Source organism: Engystomops pustulosus, chromosome 2 (assembly GCF_040894005.1).
Source record: "Engystomops pustulosus chromosome 2, aEngPut4.maternal, whole genome shotgun sequence".
In the NCBI taxonomy this organism is placed as follows: domain Eukaryota; kingdom Metazoa; phylum Chordata; class Amphibia; order Anura; family Leptodactylidae; genus Engystomops; species Engystomops pustulosus.
Window position 1 is genome coordinate 45812600 of NC_092412.1, and position 20976 is coordinate 45833575.

The 20976-nt window shown below is 40.7% G+C and overlaps 1 protein-coding gene and 1 long non-coding RNA gene across 3 annotated transcripts in view; both read right to left on the minus strand.

Annotated features, from left to right (window-relative positions):
- Positions 1-9525: 9525 nt before the first annotated feature.
- LOC140116472 (uncharacterized) lies at positions 9526-11982 on the minus strand. Its single transcript, XR_011852771.1, has 2 exons — positions 10851-11982; positions 9526-9735 (listed from the first exon to the last, which is right to left on the minus strand). It is a non-coding gene; the product is annotated as an uncharacterized lncRNA (long non-coding RNA).
- Positions 11983-15862: 3880 nt separating this feature from the next.
- TRPC4 (transient receptor potential cation channel subfamily C member 4) overlaps positions 15863-20976 on the minus strand; it is a 125094-nt gene continuing 119980 nt past the window's right edge. For both annotated transcript variants that reach the window (XM_072134444.1, XM_072134445.1), the window contains 4 exons: positions 19951-20145; positions 19570-19611; positions 18732-18821; positions 15863-17956 (listed from right to left, as the gene is read on the minus strand). In XM_072134444.1, the coding sequence (XP_071990545.1) occupies positions 17273-17956; positions 18732-18821; positions 19570-19611; positions 19951-20145 (1011 nt within the window). In that variant the 3' untranslated portion in view covers positions 15863-17272. The remainder of the gene's footprint in view (positions 17957-18731; positions 18822-19569; positions 19612-19950; positions 20146-20976) is intronic.

Genomic DNA, 20976 nt, shown 5'->3' on the forward strand with positions numbered 1-20976 from the left:
CCACTAGCAGTTTTCGGCTATTTTTCTTCTCTATCAATCTACTGTAAGCCACATGTATAGTAAATTGAAATATTGATCAAAAAGCATGTGCAAGCACACTGCGAGGAGGTTACTTGCTGTGGAGGCAACTCCTGAAAACTAAAATATTGGATCAAATGCTTAGGGAGTAGTACCCCAATTATAGAGAAAAACTTTAATTACTAAGAATGGCCCCTTCTTGAAATGAAATGGATCAGTCAGGTGTCGAAAGTCAAGAATCAGAGTCAGAAATCTGAGGGAAAGAATCAGAAGTAGGGTAGTAAAGTCAGAAATCTGGTGTCAGAAGTCAACTGTGAGAGTAGGGTGATGCCACACGTGCATTTTTGGTCTGTTTTTAAGCAGTCCGTAAAAAAACGCATGCGTTTTTGACCAGTTTGAATTAAGATAATTTGTCAAACCTGTCAAAAACACATGCGTTTTTCAAAACACGTTCAAAATGCCACATGTGGCATCAACCTAAAACGTGCGTTTTTTGGACAATTCTTGGTGCGTTTTTGCATGTTTACCAAAGTCCAAAGTTGGCACATGCAGGGCAGGGGGTCACCTCAGAACAAACCCTATCACTGGCCAAATCTTCAATTTTGATTCATTCTGGTTGGTTGTGATTCATGATAAATGTTCAGGTTTCATGGTATTCTGACGTGTCCTTGAAGCATTTGAAAGACAGAACTATGGAACTCCATTTAATTCAAGGCAGGAATACCTCAATCTCAGATAAAGATGTCTGACTTAAGCTGAAGGCTCTTTCATTGTACATCATGAAAAGAACAGAAAAGCCTGCAGTATCACATTCACAATGAAATATATGAGAATCACTCACCAAGATATGAAATAACAGATGCAAAATGAATCAATGCAACAAAATACAGAAAACCTGCAGCATTGGTATGGAGGTATACAGGAACATAAGCTCTTACGGCTCCCATGGATATAGACTACAAAGATGCTCTACGTAGTCCGGACCTGCTGTCACATTCTCCTTTGTCCTCTATATCTTCTATAAGGGCTTCTGTCACCAGCTTTTACTCCGGTAAACTTACAGTACCATCAGAATCGCCTCCAAAGTCGTATGAAAAATGACTCACTATTTGTCTGAGATGAGTCAATTTAGAGGCTGCTTAGTAAACATCACTTCAGGTGCCCCGATCTCAGGCTCTTTAAAAGCTGAAACCTTGGGGGGACATTTATCACAGGCTGGCACTCCATGCACCTGTGTATCATGCTGGCCCCCCATAATGACACTATAGACTGCGTACATACAGAACTGAATGTTTGCATGCTATAGCTAGTGCGTTCATACTGATAGTTTAATGGTGTAGCAGTAGGTGACAGAGAACTTTTAAGTAGGTGGACAGGAATTCATGGTATGGAGAGTTTACTGTCTTTCATAATTGAGATTCAGTTTACACTGAATAGGAAATTTACAAGCACTAAAATTCATTGCCAAACTGGTTTATCATAGTAAAAATGAGAATTGGAAAAGAACAACTCAACTATAATATATCGATAAAAACATCCAAATCCAAGGTTTTAGAAACAGAAGCCCCCAGTGTGTGTTATAATGGATACAAGAAGTACTTTAAATACTCCATTAACATAACTGACTCCATTTTTGTTGACTTATGTGGTTGCTTTATTATCACCTCATATGTACAAGGTCTTTGCGCCACACATTTTCTGTTTTCCCCTTAAAATTTGAAAGTTCACATAATGCAACCTCTAATTTTATAATGAAATTCACAAAACTTGCCAGTAGGGGGCAGTTCAGCATAATTCTTGATCGTCTCCACTCTGTCATATTGCAGGTTAGCTCCGTAGTTATAATTGCGGCTTTAGATATAAAAAGTTCATACAGATATACAATATAAGGGTGCATTCACACTGTATTTGTGGGGACACATATATACGAACTCCATACATATGTCCCCATAGACGGCAATAGGCTCCCAGCAGGGATATGGTGTCGCACACGTGTGGCATCGTACCGCACTGTACACGGGGAAATGATAGAACATGTTCTTTCTTTCCCCCGATTGTACGTCAGTGTCCCACGCATCTCTACGGAGAGGGGAGGGGGGTGTTAATGCAGTCTGATACCAAACTTTCTGATTTATTAAAGGAAACCTACCATGTGGAAGGAGGAATCTACCATCACATCTACTTCTGATAGTAGAATCCTCATGGAAGGTTTCCTATTACCCCTTCCCGACACGTGCCGTAATAGTACAGGGAGCGTCGGGTGCGGGTGCATGGAGATTGCTCACGGCTGAGCCCTCTCCATAGCCGTTAAGTCTTTGCTGCAATATGCTAGCACCGATCGCAGCTGTTATCCCACCGATCGCCGGCTTTACATGGGCGCCGCCATCTTGCTGAAGATCATCGCTCCCCGTGACGTCATCGAGGAGCCGCGATCCGTTGCTATGACAGTCTTTTAACCCATTCATTACAATGTGCTAAATGCACATTGTATTGAATGAGGAAGAAAATCCCCTTATGCTGCCATACTGCAGTATGGTAGTATATGGTAGGATCGATCAGACAACCTAGGGTTAAAGTACCCCAGGGGGTCTGAGAAATTTAGTAAAAATAAAAATTAAAAAAAAAGTTTAAAAAAATTATAACAAAAAAACTTAAAAGTTCAAATCACCCCTCTTTCCCTAGAACTAATATAAATATAAATAAACAGTAAAATTCATAAACACATTAGGTATCCCTGCGTCTGAAAATGCCCAATGTATCGAAATATAATAACGGTTTTTCACTCTGTTTAACCCCGTCGTCGAAAATAGCACCCAATTTGAAAATGGCACTTTGTTTCCATTTTGAAAAATGTAAAAAATTAAATAAAAAGTGATCAAAAGGTTGTACAGACCTAAAAATTTTGGCATTGAAAACTTAATCAAAGGCACAAAAAATGACACCACCCACAGCTCCATACAATGAAGTATGAAAATGTTGTTAGCGCCAGAAGATGGCAAAATCAAAAATAATCTTTTTATACAGGAGGTTTAAATTTTTGTAAATGTATGAAAACATTATAACACCTATATAACTTTGTTATCCCCGAGATCGCACCGACCCAAATAATAAAGTAGACCTGTCATTTGTGGCGCACAGTGAAAGCCGTAAAATCCAAGCCCACATGAAAACGGTGCAAATGCGTTTTTTCACCATTTTCACTGCATTTGGAATTTTTTTTCCAGCTTCCCAGTACACGGCATGGAATATTAAATACCATCACTATTTATTACATTTTGTTATGCAGGAAACAAGCCCTCACACAGCTCTTTACATGTAAAAATAAAAAAGTTATCGATTTTTGAAAGTGGGGAGTGAAAACTGGAAATGAAAATACAAAAAAAGGGCCAAGTCGTTAAGGGGTTAAGTTATATGTATTACAAATTAGAAGCTATTTGACACTTTGCCTATCAAATTAAAGGGAGACTCTCAAAGGCTCTGTCTGGATCCTCCTCCTGATGCAAAGTTCCCTTTTCAGCACATGATAGACAATACATACACATGGATGGTAATGGTAATTTATTCTCCTCCTTAGAAAGGCATTTAATTACATAATTGGCTGATAACAGCGAATAGTACTGTCAGGGGAGCAGCAAACTGGGCTTGTTGCAGCCAGACAGCAGATTTATAGATATGGATCATAAAGTCATTTGTATTAACATCCAGTACCTGATGCTGAGTAACAGATGAGTCACCAAAGAGCAAAAGGATGAAAGCAAAATTGTGCAGCGAGTGGAATAGTATATAATAATGGCGGATACATAGGGAAACAATGGGGGGATTTATCAATGTGTTCCAGGTTCCGTCAGTTTAGTGGAGGAAAACCCGATTCATTTTCTGCGCCAGATTTATCACTGTGTTAATGAATCTGGTGCAGGATAAGACTGTCGGTTTCCAGTTTAGACCTACTTTAAAGTGGTCTAAACTCTGTGTCACAATTTTTGGCGTACATAACATTCAAATAAGGCCACACCCCTTTTCCAAAGACCACGCCCCTCTGTCAGACAAGTCGGAAAATGGCTAAAAACAGGTCTAAAAAGCCTTGATAAATGTGGTGTAAGGCTTTGCACACAGTTTTTTTTGGCGCAGAACCGCCAGAATTGTGGCGTAAGTCCGTTAATAAGTCCACAAGTCCCATTGACTAAGGGATGGTTTTCTGTCAGACTTTGCACATTCTTTTGGATGCAAACTGCTTGTCCAGGTATTTAAGAAGTGTCTGCACCACATTTGTGTCGCATGCGACCATTTTGTGGTGCAGCTGCACTATTCTTTCCAGGACACAAATTAGGGGGCGTTCCGGGGCTCAGCTGGACCGTGCACCAGATTTATCATGTAAATTCTGTCACATACCCCAAGTTAAAGGTGCACGACAAAAAAGTTGGTGCACCATGTAGCAGCTGTGCAGAGGCGCCAGATTCTTGAAGAAGGTGCGTCATAAATCCTGAATCTGGCGCACCCTGCACTATACACACTACTCTTAGTAAATGTGCCACATCATCTACATCTAGTAGAACGGTTTTCCCTGCACCTAGAGGGTCATTTATCTTTCTTTTTCTTCTCTTATATTTGCACATTTTTTGAAAATGTGCAAAAATATTTGCAATGTGCGCCATGCAGTGTTGCGTCTGATATACCATAATAATAATAATAATAATAATAATAATAATAATAATAATAATAAAGCTTTACAGTCTATGAGGATAAATGGGGGAGGAGGGGGCAGAAGGTGACTTGAAAAAGGGTCCAGCCATTTCATAATTCTGAAATAGCCGAAATAAAATAATGAAAGGAATAAATAAATAGATGCTGAATTAATCACTCACCAGCGGCTATCAATATTTACAGAAACCAGGGTGCATGGGTCTGCAGAGAAACCGGTTCAATGGTACCAAGTCATAAATAATTAAATTGATGATTTAAATGAATGTTTTTTTTAAAGGGGTTATCCGGGTTTAAAATTTTTTTTATGGCCGGGCTGGGGAGGGATAGTTAAACATAATAAACATGGACTTACCTCCTCCGGCGCCGCTGATGTCTCGCGCCGCGGTCACTTCGATCCGTGCCCCTGTAAACAAACAGGGGCACGGAAGCCGCGCACAGGGAGCTTCCGGTCTGCGTTGTGGACGGCTCCTCCCATCCGTCCCTATCTCTCAGCGTTGTAAGCGCTGGGAGATGGTGCGCATGGGAGCATCCGGCCGGCCGGAAGCTCCCTGTGCGCCCTTCTACTGAAACCGGCGCACGGAGAAGACGGGCCGCGGCGCGAGACATCTGCAGCACCGGAGGAGGTAAGTACATGTTTATTATGTTTAAATAGCCCTCCCCAGCCCAGCCATAAAAAAAAAATTTAAACCCGGATAACCCCTTTAAGAATAGTGTTTTCAATGTATGAAATTGGCAAAACAAAACATGTGATCGTGCTACAGAAAGTCCATGATGTCAAATAGGATAACAGAAGAATATCTAAAAGAAAAAATAATAATGCTGGCACTGTTCACATTGAATTTCTATTGGAAATATGTATAAACAGAAATATATAAAATGAGGTATCGGCTGTATATACTCGAGTATAAACCGACCCGAGTATAAGCAAAGACCCTTAATTTTAACACAAAAAACTGGGAAAACCTATTAATTGGAGTATAAGCCTAGGGTGGGAAATGCATTGGTCACAGCCCCCCCCCCCCAGTATATGGCAAGCTAGCAAATGCCCACCCGTATATAGCCAGCAGCACCCTCCATTATACATTATACAGTATATAGCAAGTGCCTTCCACTTAGTATATAGCAAGCAGTCAATGTCCCCTAGTATACAGCCAGTGCCTGCCCCCTTATATATAGCCAGCAGCCCCTTAGTATATAGCAATTACCTTCCCCCCTTGTATATAGCCAGCAGCCCCCTAAGCCCAGCCCATTAAAAAAAACCTCTGTACTCACCTTTCCGAAGCCTCCACAGGTCCTCTTCAGTCTTCTGAAGCTCCTGCTCGGTCTCTGGGTCCCCGTGCGGTGCCGTTGCATATACCATCACGTCAGCCACGTGCTTACATCACAGAGTATGCCTATGGCTGCACATACCCTAGTCATGCATCCTTTGTGAATGAGCCGGCACTAAGATCCAGCTCTTTTACGTGAACAACGGGATACAGCTCCCCTCAGTGAGCTGATCGCTGACTTAACCCTGCCCCTTAGCAGCTGACCACACCCTTTTTAACCAGATGAGGGACTGGCTGGACTGCGGCTTCTATTATACATGTAATAGGGAGCCGTTAAGGAGCCAGAAGAGCTGGCTCTTCTTAGTTGAGAGGAGCCTAATGATCCAGAGCCGGAATTCCCATCACTAACACACACTATGATGTCGGCAAATGGCTGGTGTTATGGTGTGTGCAATGCTGCAGGACCTGAAGATGGAGTCGGAGCTTCAGAAGATAGAAGAGGACCTTATAGCCAAGGATGCTCCACTAGGGGGATTCTGGGAAAATATGCAAAGTTTTCCAAGATGGTATAAGGAAAACCACGCCTCTTTTAGCTACCTTGTAAGGCAGCTCCCTTGACATCAAGCATGACCTACAATAAGCCTAATGACATGATGTGGGATTAAAACCAAACCAGTATATCTATTCCTTACAAGGTAGCTAAACGAGGCTTGGTTTTCCTTATACCACTGTCAGGATCAGTGGATCCTCTGGACCACTGCGGGAGATGGAAATAGCCGACACCAGGGACCGCAAAGCGGGTTGGACTTACTGCGCCAGGTTACCACCAGGTCGTTTCAAAGGTGCGACTAGCCCACGGTGACAGCCGAGGTTGAGGTACCTTAGCAGAAGACAGTCTCATGGTCAGGTCCAGGCACAGGGTCAGGGCAGGCGGCAGAGATGCAAGGTCATGTCCAAATCCGGGGTCAGCAACGGGAGGGCCAGGCAGGTGGGAACGGGAACACAGGAACACAGCAACACGGAGGAACTTGGGTAACACACAGGAACGCAGGAATACACAGGAACGCAGGAATACACAGGAACGCAGGAATATGCAGGAATAATCACCAGGAAGCTTTCTCTTAGGCTGTGAGACACAAAGATCCGGCAGGGGACACAGGAAGAGGCAGGATTCTTAAAGGTGAGGTGTTCAGCCAGTGCACCAATTAGAGGTGCGCTGGCCTTTTAAATTTTCGGCAGGATCCGCACGCACGCCCTAGGTGGCGGGGACGCGTGCGCACGGCAGTCCGAGGAAGAGCAGCAGCCAGGAGAGGTGAGTGAAGTGACCGGGCTGCAGCGGGGGGCACACGGAGGAGCACGGATGCGCCCGGGATCCAAGACAGGGAAAGCGGGAGCACCCTTGACAACCATCTTGGAAAACTTTGTATATTTTGCTTAGATGTTGATATATCATACATTTGTGTCTGTTAGTTTGTTTAAAAAAAAAAGTCCCACATAAGTAGCAAAAATTTCTAAAAATGTATGCATCCACATGTGGACTTTACAGAAATATTAGGCACAACACTGTAAAATTCTTGTGCATCTAACTTTGGAGAGACTGGAAAACTCTAAAATTTTGGCACAAATCTGCAAATGTATTCTATAATTTGAAAGTCGAAAATATAAGAGAAAAAAAAGGGAAAAGTAAATGACCCCCCTTCATAGTATTGTCTTTATACTGCATTTAATTTAGCAAGATGAAGCAAGGAAAAGCGATCATATCAGACATCACGTTTTGCTTGCCTATATTTAGTGACTGAAATCTAGGTGTTCTTCTTAAATGTGATGACAGCTATAGAAGATAAGAAGAAGAAATAATGTTCACCACTTGTTTCTAGAAGTATAATAGATCTTCCCGCAGGTATTCCGGCTGTCACTGCGGATTCATCATCCTCCTTCGCACTATCATAATGTGGCAAAAGGAATAAACTATTTGTGTTGGAGTAGGCGCAAGTATTGTACATTAATATTTAAGAAATGTATATAACCCTTTGATTTTTAAGTGATAGATAACTTTTATCACTTAAAGTGAACTTGCCAGGCTTCCTGAAGTGTAGGCCAGGAATATCTATCATTGGGACCAGTATATCATTGACCTTGTCCACCAGGTTTGGTCCTTAACGCAATTCCTGGTGCATGCCATGGAAATATTTACTTTTTACCACTTTTGCAAAAAGGAGACATCATGGACAAAAATCAGGACAGAAAATGGTGCAGGTTTTTTGCCAAAATCTATGCCAGGTCAGACCTCTTAGTAGGTACGGCATGTTGCATTGCACTTGTGCCAATGAATAAGACTAAATTCATAATTCCCTTTTAGTCTTTAGAGGTGGAGAGGGCTCGCAAGAGCCTTTATGTGTTGACTTTAGGAGAGGAGAGCGCGCTGCTGGGTTTAGTGTGAGGCCCCAGTGCATGGAAGTCATGCAGGAACTGTATGTTTTGTGGATGGCAACAGGTGCAGCAATGAGGGGGATAAAGAGAGCAAAGTCAGCAGCAGCCATGATGTTCAGGTGCCCGAGGAGCAGCAGCAGCTTCTGATGGGCTTATTACCGGCCAGATCCGGGAACTACAGACCATCATCTGAAACAAGTGACGGCTCTGACTTCTGCCATCTCTTCTACCAACTCCTCTGCCATCTCTTCTACCAACTCCTTTGCCATCTCTTCTAACATCCTGCCTCCTCTTCTGCAATCTTCCTGTCCCCAGCCTGTTGCCAGGAGAACAGGGAAAGCAGCTGTGACAAATCTAGGCTAAAAGCTGTATGGATGGTTATTCTTGTGCCCTGCGTGCTGTCAGCTGTGGGCATAGCTATGCGGCTGGTGAGCCTTGTGCCCTGGGTGCAGTCAGCTGTGGGTATAGCTGTTTTTCTGGTGTTGGTATGAGGATACAGCTTAAGAATGGCTGGGGCCCGCTCCTTCTGCTATGCATCATCAGCGCGCCTAAGTGGGCTGTCATGTTGTGGATCTGTGAGTAGTGAAGTGCATTGGCTTACCTGTACCCCAGAGAAAGTGGTCACAGGTTGTGGGGCTGTGCTCTGTGTTATTAAGGTGCAGGTACAATAATGCGGAGGTGTGGAGTGGGATCAGATGGGGAAATTACTCTAAAATGTAAAAATATTCAGGTCATGGTTGCCATATCCCACAACACGGGTCACATTTGTAGCGGTAACGTCACTGTGGATGCTTAATATGGCTGTAATGACACCAAAATTGTGAGTTTATGTGATGTAAACATGCAGTGTACATGTGACAGTACTATGTTGCACTGCATCGTATCTCGATTCCTGTATTGTACACTGTATGACGTCATATGAATGCTGTTTTTTGCACTCTATGGCGGACTTAATGATGTCATAAATTCTGTATTGTACAGCTGCAATGAAGAGAAACTCCTCCCTGCGGCACTTGTGTTGCATTTAAAAATGCAGTGTGTAAGCAAAGCTTCAAAGGGTTCGGTGTGCTCAAGCAGCAGCTACCAGACTTTTATGTATGTATAAACATTTTGAATTCAGATAACGCTTTTTTATTTTCGTGAAAAGTACCGTATCGATCGCTACTGCTTTCCTGCTTTCGTATGACACTGAAAATTCTGGTATCGGGGCAACGCTGATCCACTGTGTAGGTTCTTGATTGGTTGTTTTTGCTTCTGTATGCTTGATATCTGCACACACCTTCTGCTCTAAGCTTAAACATTGATGCTGGTCCTGATTCTGTAACAAAGTCCAAACCATTACTTTAAGGTTAAAGGAAATCAACCTCTTAAAAAATGTAAAAAAAACATCTATATGTAATCACCTACACTCTTTTTGATGTTGAACCTGGCACTAGTCTACTCCATGCTTGACACATCTAGAAAAGAAACTTATAATTATCAGCATGGAGCTCAGGGACGAGATGTCCAGGGCTTCAGGCTGCTAATTATGCATGTCCCGCATCTCCCTCTCCCATATTGTGAGCTTAGGAGAGGGAATTGACGTCAAGCGAAAGGTGTAAATTCACAACTCCTGCGTGATACCTCCCTCTCCTTTGTTGGAGGGGGAGGTGACGTTGTGAAGGGGGCGTGCATCATTAGCAGCCCGGAGTGTCGGACATCTTGTCCTCGCTCTCTGGGATGCTAATTATAAGTTTCTTTTCTAGATGACCCCGGTGTGTATCAAGCTTAGAGAAGACCATTGCCTGGATCAACATCACAAGGAGCATAGGTGAGTATCTTTAGATGTTTTTAAACTTTTTTTAAGTGGTTGATTTCCTTTAAAAGGTGAATACCATAGACCCTTTCAATCTTTCTTTGCTTTGGATAATTCAATAATGTTTAATTACTGTCTCAATTTTCTGCCAAGCAACTCCTTCAAGTGTGTCTATGTCTCTGAACAGTCTGTTGAATTGAAACAATGACTAATTATTTATTGACTGCACTTTCCAGACATAATTGTCAGTAAATTCATCGGTTTAGACAAAACCTATATAAAGTAATTAAAAACAATCCACAATGATGCTTTTTTATTACTGATTTTTTTTACTCTTGACCTTATGATTCCAAATCAAAGTAAAAAAAAAGACATTTCAAGAAGATAACAGAGCGATCTTGTAAATCACTTCAAGTATTTATACTTTAATAGTACAACAACTCGATCGATAACACTAAATATACTTTATCGTATAAGCTGGGGCATCCACAGCTTGTATTTGACAGGTGACAGTTTGAGTCGTTTTCTTATCACCTCTGGAACATAGATTTAAAGGAGAACTTAGTGTTTTTTCATAGAAAATTGCCTGGCATGGTCCTAGCAGATGGTAAAACTCCTGTCATCCAACAAAAAGTCACCTTCTCCTACGAAAGAAGCCATTTTCATCTTAGTTTATCTTCATCTCCCTCGCCCAGATATAGCTACAAGAAAGTCATATGGCCTACAACTCCCAAGGAGAGTGTGCTTGAAGAGTGGTTTCTTCCATTGCTGCAGTTCGGGAGACGGAATGAGCAGGATGTGACATCACAATGTTGTTCTAGTCTTTCTGCCTGCAGACAAACTAGCTTTTTGCCAGACCATGCCGTAAGAGAGATTTTATCATCTCACATGATTTAGAACATAAAAAAGAGTGTGGGGAATTGTGGTTGGATAGACCCAAGAGATTATATCAAAATTTCAAATATCTAAACATCAGGTGTGTTCCTTTTGGATTAATAACAAAAAAAGTTCAGAATTTTTTTTTATTGTGACACTGCAGTCATCATACAGCATTACAATGGTAAGGCCTAGAAATTGTATCCTAGGCAGGTATTTTTATAACCTTGATGTGTGACTTCCAATCCACTTTTTTGCGTTCTTTTTTATTCCCTTTTAAAGGTATAACAACTAATTTCTTTTTATTTTGTATTAATTTATCGTGTTTTTCCAGACATTGCCCTATTATTAAAAAACAAATGGATTAAAAAAATGTAATTGCTATTGCTGCATCCATAAAACCCAACCTGCTAGCATTATTAATTCCAAACTTTCAATGTAATAAAAGAAAAAGGTAGTTTTAAAGGGCCAAACCTGAAAAAAAAAATTTCTATGCTTCTTAAGTTAATAAAAACTACAGTTTGCCCACATAAAACTAGTTCTATCACTCCATTGACATAAAATATTACTGGGTCTCAGAACATGGTGCCCTCAAATAATTTTTTTTTTTTAAGAATTTTTTTTAGAGTAGTAAAATACAACAAAAAATATATGAATTTGTTATCGCCAACAGCATCATCGTCCAGAGTAAATCTCTCATGCGCAGTGAATCTCATACAAAAACTAAAAAGCAAAAACTATACAGACAGAATTGATTTTATTCATGCAGTCCACCTTAAAAGTTTATGAAACACTCTAACACACCTAAATGGTGCCAATGCAAAAGAAAAAAAAAACAAGCCCTCATATGGCAATAAAAATTGTTGCGGTTTTATAAATATGAAGATAGAAAAACAAAAAGGTAATACCACTGTGGATTCTGTTCTGTGATTTTGACCAGAGGTATTTTTAAAGGGTTAAGTTACCTTTTATAATTTTCAACTCGGGTGGTGTAAAAGTAATTATGAACTAATTCTGACCTTGGTTCTCTGGTCCTTGGTAACTCTGGTCCAGCATGGCCCCTCCCATGTGCACCGGCCTCTGTGCTATTGTGGACCCACTGTAACCTTTTTTTTTTGTATAAAAAATAGGTTTTGCAGAAAAAAAGATATGTTATATAGTAACTTTCACTGCCATGTGCTCTGTGACTAGGCACTCGTCCCCCAGGAGTGGCTTTAGAGGAGCAGTTTCCCCCCAACCTTCGGAAACCGCTCCTCCATGTGTCCTTTTTAAATATGTGAATGACTTCTATCACTTGGCTTGGCGACGCCCCCTGCTCCTCTACAGCCAATCCCTAGTGATGGGAGCTACTCATTTATTTGAAAAGGACACATGGAGGAGTGGTTTCCCAAGGGTGGAGGGCACTGTTCCTCTGTAGCCACTCCCAGGTGCCTAATCACAGAGCACATGGCATTAAGAGTTAATATATAACATATCTTTTTTTCGAATAAACCTATTTTTTTATACAAAAACTCTTTGGCAGTGTATGTACTATGCTCTGTGGGGACTGGGGGAGTGCTACAAATGGGTCTCCTGGTGACAGGTTCCCTTTAAGTCAGTCAAGGGCAAAATATATCAGAAATGTAACAATTTAACATGAATATTGAAGGGTTGTCTCAAGGTCAACTACAGATCTTTTATGGGAGGTTTACATTAGGTCATAAAATGCCCCCTTATTACATTGGCTTTGACAATATGACCCTTGTCCCTGTGATATAGTCCCTGCGTCATCATATCATAGAGCATTAGACATTAGGCCTCATGTACCAAGCCGTAATAGTACCAAGGTGTATTGCATCTCTGCTGCATATTGCAGATATGTTTCCTCTTTACAGTAAATTGAATATATAGAAATACATAAATTCTGGAAGAAGTGACTTCTCATTCATTACACTAAGGTCAAGGAGAATTTTATATTGACATTTGTGGCTTGCATTTGCATGTAAGTCTTAGATTAGTCTATATTGGTCTACTGCCAAAATTTCAACTGTGCTCGCTTGCACTTTTATCTCTTATAGTGAAATACTATAGAGGCAAGTTTGCAATTTTAGAGGAATATTATTTAATTTTGATGTAGTATTACTACTATGTACATTAATATACATTCTCCAATTTGCTCGCATATAATTTTATGTAAACTATTTTTTATACTTTATTTTTCGGTTCTATTTATTTTTTGAATGCTACGTTTTGCAATGGTCTCACACACTTCTGATAAAAAATGTCCTACTATTGTCTCCAGAAGGAATTCCTAATCTCCACAGGGCTCGACAAGACTGTGATGGGAAACCGCTATTTCAAAGTGTAACTGTAAAGTTATGTAGTCTTATTACCAAATTATTATGTGTTTCCCCCTTTAAAAACAAACAGAATGATGCCCCTTTCTATCCAAGGTTATGGCATTTTCTGAAAGTGTTTGACAAGAATCTTTCTCCCCAGAGGTGAAGTGGGTGAAGACTAATATCTGTCAGTCTATGCCCTCAAGCTGAGGCCAGTTAGCTTGTCCATAGATCCCATGATGCCTTGTGTTCTCTCTCAAAGTAATTTAGCATTAAATCCTATTAGTTTCCCACATGTAAATCTCCTGAACACTGCATAGTGCACATACAAGATGTATATGGTTATAAGCCTGGCAGCTTTCATCGCTGGGAACAAGTGGAAGAAACCAGTTACATGAAGTCTATATGCCGCACTGTTTGAGCACTAAGGGTTATAGCTTATCTGCACAGTGCACAAAGTGCCAACTGCAAGGTGGGGGAAGGGAGCAGCATGAGGTGAAGAGAAAGACAGAGAAAGCTATGTAGAATCACAGACTGGGATGGAGGAACTGATAGAGAACAGGGGAGATCTTGTACCTCACTATTCTGTCCAGGAGACATCTGTATCCACAGCTCTAAACGCATCCAGCTCTGCTACATACACAGAGAAAGCACAGTCACATGACCTCCTCCCCTGTGAACAGGGAGCAGCAGCTCCTGCCCTCCCAGGAGTCCAACAGATAAACAAACTGCGGACTCCAGGAATTGTCAGCACAGGGAGAGGAAGCAGCTACTGCAACAATGAGATAATCTGAAGGGGACAGAAAAGAAACTGCTGAATATAGGTAACAAAGATAATAGGCAACGAAAATTTATATAAAAATTAAAATTCTGGTTTCAGCAAAATTTAAGCAAATCAGGTTCCCCATTCCCATAGAATGGCTCTCTGGCCACTATTGATGCTCCAGGGACCACTGAGGTCACTGGTTGACGACAGCAGACATAAGTATATCAACACGTCACCAAAGAACAATTATTTTTTCTTGCCCTTGTTCCATCCACCTAGTTATACTGGAAAATCTAGTTCATTCAAATCATAATAGGGGAATATATTATAGCCATAAATATAGTCACTTTAAGAAATATGTAAAAAAGATACTGGCCTACAAATATTAGTGTTTGCACCTGTCTGACTTTGTCTGTCTGTCTGACAAACTGGTTGCACATGTATTTATGAAGTGTTTGCGCCAGTGTTGTGTCACAGTTGTACTATGTGTACTTTGCAAAATCTTGCACCTAAAGGGGAGCTCCGGTGCCGATTCTGACTGTGCACCACATTTATTACTGCAACTCAACAGAATTGTGTTGCACGTTCTATGTGAAAGGTGCACCAAAAAAAAGTTGGTGCACTATGCTGGAGCAGTGCAGTGGGCACCAGTTTAATTAATTAATGGCTCAATTACACACTTCACAGGTAAACTGCCTATAGTGCACTACTTTTGTGGCCCATTGTATAGTGCCTAATCCTATAGCATTTACTACTTACATATTGATTGTCCCTTTTAGGACTGCCAAGGCTATCTACACAAATGAATTCCAATCTGTCCTAAGACAGAAAAAAACATTGGGTCAGGACTAAAAATATTTCATGTAATTCTAAAAAATATAATAGTCTAGGGTAGATTTTTTACTCCAAAAAGATTAAAAACCTCAGTTAGAAGCTGCTGCCTATCTCAAACAATCACAAGATTACTATCACACCAATAGTCTCGAAAAGTACTCTGCAGTATTAAGTAATTAAGTGTCTCTGCAGTGATCACACTTAACAGCGGGAGCTCCACATGACAATTTAAAGAGGACCTGTCACCTCTAAAAACGGCACTAGGAGCTGCTTACTAAAACCTCCGATAACGCTAACAAACACTGCATCACTGCAGAATTGAAAGACGCTGGACCACTCTGTAAGCGGTCGGGCATATTCATGAGGGGGCGGGATTAGGGGCGGTGACTGCCGCGTTAAGCTAGGCATTCACCCCTGGCATATGGAGTGGGAGGGCAGTCCAGTGGAGTGCTGTAGCACTAGGAGCTGCTCTACTTTAGTGCAGTTTTTAGAGGTGACAGGTCCTCTTCAAAGCCTTTTCCCCCCTGGCATGTTTCACTGGAACACCAGCGTCATTAGAGGATTGGGGATGCAACTCTACTGATTCAAAGGTTTAAACTATCTTTACTGACTCTATTCTGCATTTTGGTAATTTGCTTAGCTGGAAGAGCCATCCATATAGTTATTTACCATCAGCTAACATGATGGTAGATGTTTATACTCACGTCCCGTCCTTTCCCCTTCGCCAATAACTTTTTATTATTTAGAAGTGCCGGATTGCATAGATATAAAACTTTATAACCTTTGCAAACAAGCCTTAGGTACTCTGCTGATAAATAATTTATAACCCCCTCAGCTGATTGGAACGCCCATATAATTCTAAGAGAGAGTCGGCGATGTTACCAGCTCTACCTCTGCTATTCTTGGGCTACGAGCAATCAAAGCAGAATGTAGTTAGACAATACTATGATCACGCGTAGCACGAGACGTCACCGGCTCTCTTAGCATTGTGTGGGCGTGCCAATCGGCCGAGGAGGAGTGCCTCATGGTGGAGCCATGATGCACTCAGCGCAGCTCCTCAGGCTCATCTGCATAGATTACAAACCTTTATACCTATGCAATCCTGTACTTCTAAATGATGCAAAAAATAGTGTTATTGGTGAATGGGGACAGGACGGGGAGGTGAGTATTAACATCTACCATCAGGTTATCTGATGGTAGATGTCCTTTAATGTAGGAAATATGTACAGTCCCACTGTATTACATGGGGTTTTGGGATTGGTGGTCCACAAGGCTTTCAACTAGTTACTGTATATTATTATTCGGAATACTTAGATCATTAGTCATTCAACATACTTAAAGGTAATATACTTCATGTAGATTACATCTATATAGGAATCAGAAATGAGAGTAGACATAACCTTTAGTGTGAATACATTAAATATTGGTTTGATCACCAGAAGTTGATAAATTAATGGTTTAAGTGAAAACTTTTTATTGGAAATTCTCAGAATTAGTACATAGAAAAGACGAGGAGGAGAAAGAGTTCATCTGTTCCCATGATGTCTTCTACAGGATTTCATGTGACAGCATCTCAAAAGATAAATTCCCTGCAATTTTTGTCCCATTCTGTGAAATAAACCAATCATCCAACTCCATTACAAAATCATGAAGACACGTATAACTAACAAGAAGAATGGCCTATGATGTCCTCTAATCACTATTTATGAATACTGTCCATATTATCTTCTCTCCCTCGAGAAGAAGCGAGAGCTCTATAAAGTGAGGCTGCATTTTTATGGTTCATACCCTCAATTCCCATATGGTTTTGTGCAATACACACTAAACACCCTGTACATAGAAGATTATGTTCTCTAATATTCCCTGAGCTTTATGTCTTATTCCATGCAGAGAACAATTTCATCATCAATACATTATAGAAGGAAATATTGTATAACAGAGTCAACTATTTTCCTCAATGCGTTCAATAGGATTATTTTGCATAGTCTAACATATCAAGGTACCTTTATAGATATACTTATACACCGATAGTTACTGTATGGGTTATTGCAAAAACAAAAACCTAAATGCCAAGACAGAGTTCAGTAGCATACTGTTCTTTTGCAAACCATACAATCCTTACTGTGCCGTCCATTCCCTATAGACGGTCATAAATGGTCAGACTCATTATGCCCCAAAGTGACAATGCTTTCATCAGTCATGTAAGGAATTGTTAAATATTCCCAATGCACTTAAAATATAAGTATGTAATATGTACAGAGGGTCATCACAGTCTTGTTGTTGTGTCTTCTTCTGTGGAGGCTTCTTCTGGTGTGCTCTTCATGTCTGACTTGAGGTCTGTACTCAATGTGTGGTTGACTTTATCTGATGGACTCTCCTTCGCTGAAGTGTAACCACTAGGAGAATGCTCGGATGACAGACATTCCAAGGTGCCCATAGTCCCATGAGTCCCTATGCATTGTTCTTCCAGTTTGTTAACATTTAATTCAGAGGTAAGTTCTTGGCTTTTCACAGATGTCAATAATTTTTCTGTTGGGCTAGATATCTCTGGCTCCAGAATTTCTTCAGAAACGGAGTAGATTTTAGAAGAACTCTGTTCTGTGTTAGACGTTTTATGTCTGTGAAAAAGCCCAAAAGTTTTTACGTCTTTGGCAAATTGAATTTTCTTCGGCTTTTCCTTCGAAGCCTCTGAAGCTAGCAAGGCAGAACCATTGCTCACATTGTTATGCTTATCGGCTGCTATCTCTCCCGCTTTGGGATGAATCATGGTGGTTATGTCAAAGAAGCTGAAGGTGTTCTTCTGTGTTCGACTCTTATTTACTTTGGGTTTGCTTTTCTCTTCCTCCTCCTCTGATACATTGTTCATTTTAGCGTTTTGAAGTTTTAACTTGTTTCCCTTTAATAATCCTAAGACTTCAAAACGGAAGCTGGAAATATCTTGCTTTAGCTCCTACGAAAAATGAAAAAGATTGTGTCATTTTAGGAAAGAATAACAATACTTCAGCTCTTCAGAAAACTGTCTCTACTTTCTAATGCTTAACTTTCCAGATTAATGGAATTAAAGGGACCTGTCACCAAGTAGAAAATTCTATATGACATACAACATGCAATTGCTACGGTGCCACTCATCAATTTGATGACATCCATCCATCAGGTTAAGACTAAATGGGTAACTTACACACTTAAAACGCGTCAGCCACATGTTTTTTCTACAGTTATGAATTTTTAAAATGGATTTTGATTAAAAGTCGATCCACTAAGATCACTAAGATCACCTATATCCTGCATCTGTTGCTTCCCCGCTCAGGTCCGCTGGAGTTCACCTTCTTGTTTCAGGTGTATGTAAGTGCATGGCTTGCGCCACAATTTTAAAGTTAAATCCTGCGTGACGGCATGCCTCCCTATTCCGATAACGTGCAACACAACCCCCTTGTAAATACCTGTCCCAGCCATGCAATCCTTGTCGGAAGACCGACGGAAATGCGATCCGCAGACCCTTAGTAAATAATCCCCATTATCTGTTTCCCAGTACATTGCAATGAACATTAAATGGTGCTTTTATAACGTACAATTTGTCCTATAAAAAAATAACCCTCACACAGCACTGTGAATGGAAAAAATAGGAGATTTAGAAGGCAGCAAAAAAAATGAAAACACATAAAGGAAAAAGAAATGCAATGTATCAATGAAGATTGGCTTATCTAAAAGAATATGTCATCTGATACCTTAAAGTTTTCTTCAGTCAATCCTTCTTCAGTCTTGGCATCCCTGATCATTGCAGCCACATATCTCTTAACAAGATTCCTCATTACCTCCTGACATAAGATGAGATAAATCCAATATTTAGTGTAACAGCAAAACAACACATACAAAATACTCAAGCTATAGAACAATGGCCAAACATGAAATGGCCTTCAAAAAAGGATATACTGTACTATTTTTTTTATTCCAGGGCCAATAAAACTATGGTCTTATCTGGAGCTTTAGAAGTATTAGCACTAAATAAACCAATCACAAAAAAAAATTACAGAAAATCCAGAGCATCACAACAGCCTTAAGTGGCTGGGTGGTAAGCCACAAGGTCCTTGGCAACAAGCCCTAACTAATATAAGTACATAAAAGGCAGCACTTCAGAGTTCCAAAAACGTAAAATAGGTGAACTTTATTCCATGATGGAGTGTGACTCTTCCCTACGCATGCACACTGCCTATGACCTGCATGGGATATGACGCTATTCTACGCCAGGTCAGACCCAGGATAGAAGTGCCCCGCCAGTAGGCCAGAGGCTCCTGATAGATCCAGTGGCTGCTGAAGGGCAGGGGCACCATTATACGCCTTTGCCCCTCGCTCCAGTGTATGATAAATGTGCCCCACTGTGCAGCCCATAAACTGTATATGGAAAGTGTAAGCGGGAGCATTTGTTAATATTGATGGTAATATATCATGCACAGCAGAAAAACTGAATTTTCTATTATAAGTTTTATTGAATGTAATCAGAGTGCCTCTACCTGGAACATGAGAGGTCTACTTAGCTTAATTAATTTAGGATAAAAAAAGAATCACCTGATATTGATTGTGTCTCCGCAGATTGTCAGCCGCTCGTCTCTGTAAAAAAATAACAAAAACAAATAACCAAAATACCATCACCATTCATGGTGAGAATCTCTCCAAAATCATTGCTTCATGAGCCACCCCAAATAGTAAAGATCTGTAGTTTGGCCTTTTTATCCTATATGGATCATCTTGTTAATATAATAGTAAACTTAACCCATTTGCATGGATAGAAGTAGTATTGACTTATATGACTTGCAGATGATGAGGTTGAAGAAGACAGGAACAAGCTCATATTATGCACTATGACGTATTTGCTCTTTATTTTAGCATTATAAAGTTCTGTGTGCTATTCTTTCTGCATTTTGCAATTTACTATACTAAGGTACCTACCCCTAACGTTCCAAAACTTTTAGGCTTCTGTTTTGTGTATTTCTTGCATATTTGTTTCTGAACCCATTTACAGAGGTACCACAGAGATTTAGGACTTGGAATTATGTTGAAAGGGGTTGGTAGTGTCCCTCCTTCTTCAAAGTAACTCATCCAGAGCTTTGTTCTTGCAAACTTCCATTCTATGTCTGCGTGATCCTAGTAAAGTGGGATAAAAGAAAATTAATAAGATGCAAATATTTATCTTTGTGTATACAGTACAGATGGTATAAGGACTTAAAGGGAACCTACCACTACGGATCTACCTATAAACCTTTTAAAGGCTAATCCTCATGTCCCCACAATTTTTTAATATCTTTTATACCCCTAATATGTAAAATTTCTAAAGAGGCTACTGGGGTGTGGAGTAGCCGGAGATGAGGCTACACGGCGCAGCTACTCCAGGGCCCAGTAGCCTCTTTGATCCTCCTACCAGAAATCTTCGGCACGCAGCTACTCGCAGCTGCACGCCATTGTCCGAGAAACCTGCCGACTGCACATGCGCAGAACAGCAGGTTCGCGGCTGCCCAGCTTCACCTGCTCTGATTGCTGTTCTGCGCATGCGCAGTCGGCAGGTTTCTCGGGCGAGGATGCACAGCTACGAGGAGCTGCGTGCTGAAGATTTCTGGTAGGAGGATTGAAGAGGCTACTGGGGTGTGGAGTAGCCGCGCCATGTAGCTTCAGCTCCGGCTACTCCACTCCCCAGAAGCCTCTTGGGTCTGTATATGGTACTGTATATATGTTTGTATATTTTAGATGTGTATGTGATGTGTATATGGTGTGTATATGTTTTATATACAGGCTGTTCTTGGGTCACATACAACGTACAATTTTCTGTAGGTTTGTTTTTAAGTTTAATTTGTTTATAAGTCGGAACCGTATAGTTTATGTTCTTAACCCCAGTCAGAATTTGACAATTGGATTTTAAAAATATTGGGTTGTCATAAGAACAAGAGTTAACAATAAAGCTTATTTGCAGACATCATGTGT